At 33.5% G+C, this 8,020-nt stretch overlaps 1 protein-coding gene across 1 annotated transcript; it reads right to left on the bottom strand.

The window, feature by feature from the left end:
• Positions 1-2,347: 2,347 nt before the first annotated feature.
• On the bottom strand, positions 2,348-3,292 carry LOC114042192 (olfactory receptor 10AG1-like). The gene has a single exon (XM_027860858.1). The coding sequence runs from the start codon at positions 3,290-3,292 to the stop codon at positions 2,348-2,350; it is 945 nt and encodes a 314-aa protein (XP_027716659.1).
• Between the last annotated feature and the right edge of the window lie 4,728 nt (positions 3,293-8,020).

The following is an 8,020-nucleotide window of genomic DNA, read 5'->3' as shown; positions in this document are numbered from 1 at the left end:
TGTCTTAAGATCTGCTTTCTTTTGTTTCTTAAACTTAGCAGGCACTTGATGTTTATTAGATCTAATGAATGAGGGAAATTAGATTTAATATATGATTTCAGGGTTAGGGGGCACAATTCTACTACAAGATAATTCCCCCACTGACCAATTGAGGAGTCTCCATTCTAAAAGTCTCATTCCTTTGCTTAATTAATTTTGCTCCTTTGAATTCCCTTTGGGAGAGGTAAAACAATAAGCACTTTTTCAGTAATAACTTTAGTGTGAATCTGTTATCAATTTCTTATATCATGGCAAATATTTAAGAGACTCATACTAAGAAAATGAAAAAAAAGTAGGAAATTCATGATATGAATTGATTTTTTTGTTTCTACCTTTTTTTATCCAGAATACTAAACAGACAAAATTAACCCTAGACCTCTAGGATGACACTAGAAAGTCAGGAAGGAACAGTAGGCTGCTAGGTTCTTGTAAAATAGAAGCATCACCAAGAGAAGTAAATCTCTCTGATTCTTAATTTAAGGGAGAGAGAGAGAGAAAGAGTGTGTGTGTGTGTGTGTGTGTGTGTGTGTGTGTGTGTGTGAGAGAGAGAGAGAGAGAGAGAGAGAGAGAGAGAGATATGAATGAGAGTGAGTAAGAACAATATTTCAGTGACCTTTTTATTGATAACTCCCTTCCCCTTAACTCACCCCTATTTCCTCTCTGTCTTTAATCACATTGTTTTACCTCCAGATTTGTCCTCCTAACTAGAAAGGAGGAAATACTGTCTCTTAGAAAGATAATGGACCAGTACAGTGTTCTTCCCACTTTTCCTCTACTATTATCTGTATGATTTGGATGAAGATATACAATTTTCTGTGCTAGTCTATTTATTGGTGTAATGGAAACTATTTGAAAGGTGATGCCAAGTTCAATAGGGAGAAGATTTGTCAAAATATATTTTGTAAAATGCAAAGTGACAGAATGAAGTGTTATATCATCCTTACTGTTATTATTGCTGTTTTGCCTAATATCTAAACTCTGTGTGTGTGTGTGTATACATATATATATATATGTACACATACATATACAATATTTCTTTTATTTTATTTATCTCTATTCTGACATCTATATACATATATTAGAGATATTACAGACAGTTTTTATATAGAGCTTACTATATATTACTATATAGGTACTAAGTTCATTCTTGGAAAGACATACAAAATATATGAGAGTTTATTTATCTCAAAGCTTGTAAAACATGCATATAAAGATATGCATGAGATCTCATTGTGAGACATGAACCCAAAGATGGACAAAGAGGATTTTTGCAAATTCAGAGCAATTCCCTCTCACCCATCCCTCCCTTCCTGGCTCATGTCAGCCAACATTATATTCTCCAAATGTTTAACCATGATATGAGAAATGAATTTCTTAAGTAAATAAGTTATAAATATAATAAGATAGGAGAATATCAAAGTGTCAGTTGAAATTATAGATGCAGGATATCTGTGTTTTGGTTACCATTAACATGACATAACATAGTGCATGTCCATAAAACACTAAGATAAGAGAAGTCCCATTATTCAAGGTAGTGTGCAGGTGAAGGCATCTTAGTGGTCATAAACAGAAGAATGTTCTTGGTCAGCCTCCTCCCGATCTATGGTTGCTGACCTAGGAAGTGCATTTTGAGTTCACTCAGAGAGCAGAGCAATGCTTGACCACAGTATGCAAAGCATTATGGTAGTTTAAGCCCAGAGTGAGCTGAAATGTCTCTCCTGACTGGCCAAACCTCTGATGTCGGGGTTCAAAATCGTTTTGAGAGGGGTCTACAGCATTGTGCTAAAAGTTGTCCAATATTATTTCATTTGATCCTCACAAGGATCTGTGTGGCAGGTGCTGTCGTTTACCTCATTTTACAGATGAGGGAAACAGAAGTTAAGAGACTTGTCCAGAGTCACACAACAAATAAATGTCTAAGGCCATACATGAAGTAAACTTTTTCTGACTGCAGGGATCAGAAATCTCTTCACTGTGCTACTTAACTCTGAGTATGCATGCATGTGTTTGTGTGTCTGTGTATGTAAGAGATTTCTAGCTCTATAAAACACAAATATATGCTTGTGTATATATATATATATACACACACATATACACATATACATACATAAATATATCTATATATGTATTTCAAGTGCTTTATAAAATTTATTGTTCTCTCTATATGCTGATAACATTACGACAATTATTATTGATAATTTTTGGTGGCATCATTACTTACTCAAAGGTAGATGGAATTCTTGACAGAGATGGGGTTCTTGAAGGAAGCCCGGATTAAATAGACTGAACTCATGGCTGTCAAGTTTTGCTATTTGCTGGATGACCCCAGCCACTTACGTAATAATTTCTTCATTGCCACAATGACATCCTTGTTCCTCAGACTATATATTAGGGGATTAAACAATGGGGTCACAGTGGTATAGAAAAGAGAGAGCACTTTATCTGTTTCTCCTGATTCTTTGGACTTGGGGAGTAAATATGTAATAATAGCAGATCCAAAGAATAAGCCTATGACAATGAGGTGGGAGGAACATGTAGAGAAGGCTTTGGATCTCCCTGTAGCTGATGGAAGCTTCAGGATAGTAGTGATTATTTTAATGTAGGACACAAGTATCAATAGAAGAGGAAACATACCAAACAGCACAGCATTAGCATAGACTGGAAATTCATTAAATAAATTGTCCCCACATGTTAGTTTTACTAAGGGAGGAGCATCACAGAAAACATGATTGAGTTTGTTAGAACCACAGAAGGGAAAAGAGAAAATCTCATATGTAAACCCTGCCTGCAGTGGAATTGCACTGATCCAGGAGCCAATCACCAACAGGACACACATTTTGTAGTTCATGATTAAAGGATAATAAAGAGGTCTACAAATGGCCACATAACGGTCATAAGCCATCACTGCCAAGAGGAAGCACTCAGTACCCCCAAGAATAAGAAAGAAACCAAGTTGGATAGCACAGGTTGAAAGAGAAATGTTTCTCCTTTGCAACCAAAGGTCTGCCAGCATTCTGGGGAGAGTCACTGATGTGTAACAAATTTCCAAAAAGGAAAAATTTCCAAGGAAAAAATACATGGGGGTCTGGAGAGCAGGGTCAGACTTGGTTATTACAATGATGAGTCCATTTCCTGTCAGTATACTCACATAGATGATAACAAAAATCCCAAATAAGAGTGCTTCAAGATTTGGAACCTCAGAAAATCCCAGGAGAATGAATTCTGTTATTCCAGTGAGATTTTCTCCTCCCATTTATTCTGCAGCTTCCAAATGAAAAGATAGTGAAGCAAGTATGTGTATGTCAGTTCCTTACTCTGGGCCTCAATTTGTCCTCTGTAATTAATGAGTTTAGATTAAATGATAGCTTCTTTTCAACTCTTGGTCTTTTTTAAATATCTAAGACCCCATTAATTATACAATTAAAATATTAAATTCTCACTATTCAGCTCAACATTTATAATAAGCATAATAATGATGATAATGAACATAATAGTAAATCACAAAACCAGTAATAATATTCACCTGTGCAAGAGTTCACAGAAAATTAAATTTCTGTATCATAGTGGCATAGTGACCCTTTTTTCATTCTTTTTAAATGGATTCCACCTAGGAAAAGAAGATGGGATTCATACAAGAGTAACAAGAATAATAGAAATTACAACAAATTAAAATATCAGTATAGCAAATTGTCCCTGGAATCTTTATATCTTACATCCATTAAATGAAATGAGAACAAGGACATCATTGCCTGCTTCATCATTATCACCTTGCTCATTATCATTCTTATAATTATAAATATCTTTGTTATCAACTGTAACACTACCAATGTTAAAGTGCCTTCCTTAAACCTATAGAAAATTAACTTGCATCTCCACATTTTTATTCAGTTTAAAAAGTTAGTTTATGCAACTCTGTAAGAGATTGCCAAATATCAAAGGGCATGAGAGTAACTGATCTCAGACCCATTGCTATATATGATTCACCAAAAAAAGTTGGAATAACATAATGAATATTGATCATAGCCTACAGTATGAATGGTCTTCTTCCTAACTTAACAGTTACATTCTTCTGATCAACAATGTAATCAGCCAGGATTTCAGAAGACCAATTAAAAAACATATTGCCTTTTTTATCTGACAGAGACAGAATGAACACACAATGTAAAATAAGATATAAACCTATGTGTGTATTTTGTATACACACATATACACACAGCATACATATATTGTTTATATGTGTATATATGTGTATATACCTACAGGTGTATATTTTCAGATAGTGATAGCAAGAATAATGGAAATAATATATATATATGTTATACAAATTTACACACAGAGACATATATATCATATATGTATGTATGTATGGGTGGATGGATGTAAATATAACATGTGTAATAGACCACGTACTAGAGTCTAAGATTTGAAAGTTCTATCTACTTACACATACACAAAAGTAAGATGGTATATTCTTTGACTACATATTTGTTACAAAGTGCTTCCCCCAATAGAACTCAGGTAAAAGGAAAATACATTTTGGTTTCCTGAAAATAAGTTAATTTATTTAAAAATTCCTATAGTGGAGATATTTTCTTGCTCTCAAATTATATATACCAATATCCCTTATTCATTAAAAAAACTATGTTCTTTTTTAATGTCCTTTAAATATCTAACTTTCAGTTCTCTTCTACTTCAATGTTTCTAGGATTACATAGTTCTGGGACATTTAGATTATATTAACTTCTGTGAAAACAAACCAGGAATTCTAATATGGAAAACAGCTTGTGAGATGTATCCACTCTATGACACTTGTATCTTCAGTACAGGGTATGGGGATCATTGCTAATAAAACAGTAAGACAGAACTCTTAGCTGAAACCCTGATGGATTCAGAGAAGGATTCTAAGGCCAGAGAAGTAAAAATCCACCAAGTTTGACTGGGCTGCAATTCGATGTTCTTTCTATTGAACAATAGTAGTTCTCTTTAATTAGAAAGGAAGTTTCCATGCCAAGATTTTTTATACAAGAGATTTTAAAATATGTGACCAGTTCTTGACACATTGAATGATGTAGTAGATGATGAATAAATGCTTAGTGTTTGATTGCTAGAGTGGGCAGATTTAAAATACAAACAAATAAAAAAGGAGCAAAAACTTTGTTCCTCAAAACATAACTGTCATTCTTTTTTCTGTCATCATATTTTCAATTCTGTTATTCTACTTCCATAATGTTTTCAACACTGATGTCCTCTTGTCTGAATTCTGTCACTCCAGAAAGGCTCCGTTCAACATTCCCTATTCTCTATGAAGCTTTCTTTGACCATATGAAGTCAGGTAAACTTACCTTCTCAGAATTCCTGCAACATTTAACTTCCACCCCAATTTGGTGTTTAGCATGTGATGCCTTACAAAATTCATTATGTTTTTTTCAATATATGCATCCTAGACCAGCGATTAGGTTCTAACCTTTTTGAAAGGGCTATTTTTCTCTATCTTGCATATAATTTGTCATCAATAATCAATAGTTTTTCCAATTATAAAGTGAAATAGATCAAATTTATTTCATAACAACAGAGGTATTAGGAAGACTTTCTGATCCAAAATAACTCTGTCACTGTTTGAGACCTGAAATTCCACTTGGATCATTTTAAATGATTGGTTATTAGATTAATAGGGTCATATAATAGATTTGGAAGAAATCTTTCAGGTTTGTAGTCAAATCTATTCATGTTGTAAATAAAGTAACCTAAGTCCATAGAGGTTAAGACTTACCCAAGATCTCAAAGGTAGCAAGATGAAATAATAAGTTTCAAGACCCGAACTTATGCTACTATATTTGACATTTTCTACCCACTTCACCAAGTAGCTGGCCTATTGCTATGCTTGCAATTTGAGTTAATTAATTTTTGTTATCTTTCCCCATGAAAAAGTTAAGAATGGACCTTTGAGAGAAGCAGACATTCACTGAGTAGGTTATGAGGGACAGCAAAAATAAATAGCTTAAACAAAGCCCATTGAAAAAAAAATGAAGGTGAATTTCCCTTGAGATATGTGTTGGCAAATCAGGGAACATGAAGAGAGCCTAGGAGGCCTTAGAGTAAAGGAGAAATAGATGATCCAAGAAATTAATGAAGAATCAATAAAAATAGTTCACACATTTTAAAATTTCAATTAGGAATAACATTTCGCTTTAGGTATATTATGCCTTACATGTGTTTTCTGCAGTCAGGTAATTCTGCATAGTGATCTAAGATTAAATTGGCCCTTTCTGCATTCCAATCAGTAGCTCATAATCTAAACCCCTCTTCTGCCCCTATACCCTCAACTTCCCTGTGAAATTAGAAAAGAGCATGGGCAGTGTCTTGGGGTGGAAAGATCACTGACCTCAGTGATCAGTCCTGAATTTTAGTCCTTACATTGTCAAAAAAAATATACTGTGTAACGTGAAATATGCCTCATTATGCACTTCTTACTTTGCATCTTTGAAATGTGAGCAATAATATCCATCCTCATATCAAATGAAAATACATGGATGAAAGTTATTTGAAAAGTGAAAAGTATAAAATTATTTTTCATCATAAAATATCACTTGCATTCAAGCCTCATGTTTAGTCCCAGCTCTGGATGCTTGCAATGTTTGCTGCCATTCATGAAATTTGAAATCATATTTTCCAACTATAGAAAAATGAAATGGACCAAATGGTCTACAAGGTCCATTCTCATTCTAACATTCTATATATCAGGCTACTTACACCACAAACAATCTATGTTAAATGATACAATTTCCCTCCAAATTCTAGCATTATTCTTATTGTAAGGCTCATTATTTTAATTGTAAGTTCTAATGAATAAATTATGAATTAAATTTAAGGTTGAAGTTCTTTAAAAACTCATATGATCAGCAACATTTGAAGACACCATAAAAATAAAGCAGCTTCCCAAATACTATACTGTACTGATGATCAACCTCACTCTTTTTTAAATGATTATCATGAAACTGAAATAACATAATTCTAACATGTCATTATTGAAATCTTAACTTTTTACCTCCTAAACAGTACTTTGGAAGATTATCAATGTTAAGTATACTGGCAAGTGCTTTCTTCACATTTCTTTTTCTCTTCTATTTTTCATCATCCTTTGGTTCCCTTTCCTATCTCTTCCTCTTTCTTTTTCTTTCCCTATCACTTTCTTTACCTTTCACTCTTCCTCCCCTATTCCCACTCTTTTTTGGGTGCACATATGGAGTAAAAGTGCATTTTGGAGATAGTTTTCATCAAATTCTGAGATTCTTACTGGAAGCTACAGGACATAGATCACAAAGAATGGAAAGTGGAAACTGATTATATATTTCCAAAGAGTATTACCTGGAAGGAAACACATATCACCCAGCTTTAGATTTTCTAGGACCAATCTAGAAATAGACTGAAAACTAAAGATTTGTGTGGTCACAGTAGTTTGACATCTATGAGTTAGATTGGCAGTACTACTAAAACAAACCTGTGAAAAACACGGGCTCATTATCTACTTTGAGAAAATATTATACAGTAGAAGAAGAAATTTTGCCTTTGTCTCTATGGTAAATACGGAGTTTTCCTTCATTTTTTTTTTAAATGGGATACATTTTCCATCACTCTAAGCAAAGCAAGAATGATTTAAATGCTTTTGCACTAAGATGCTTCTCATTCTTTATGACTTGTTTTTTATCTCTTATTATGATTAGATGTAATTTTAATTAATGTAAACATTAATTTAATGGATATTTGTATTCCTAAAAGTTTTATCATTTTTCCCAAATATATCCATGTCATTTGATCTGAATATGATACAATTTTGAAATGTATACATTCCACTGTAGCAAGAACTTCCTTCCTTCCTTCCTTCCTTCCTTCCTTCCTTCCTTCCTTTCTTCCTTCCTTTCTTTCTTTCTTTCTTTCTTCCTTCCTTCCTTTCTTTCTTTCTTTCTTTCTTTCTTTCTTTCTT

This window comes from Vombatus ursinus, unplaced genomic scaffold, assembly GCF_900497805.2.
Source record: "Vombatus ursinus unplaced genomic scaffold, bare-nosed wombat genome assembly UNPS02014291.1, whole genome shotgun sequence".
In the NCBI taxonomy this organism is placed as follows: domain Eukaryota; kingdom Metazoa; phylum Chordata; class Mammalia; order Diprotodontia; family Vombatidae; genus Vombatus; species Vombatus ursinus.
The sequence above is the reverse complement of the archived record's forward strand: the minus strand, read 5'-3'. Positions and strand labels throughout refer to the sequence as shown.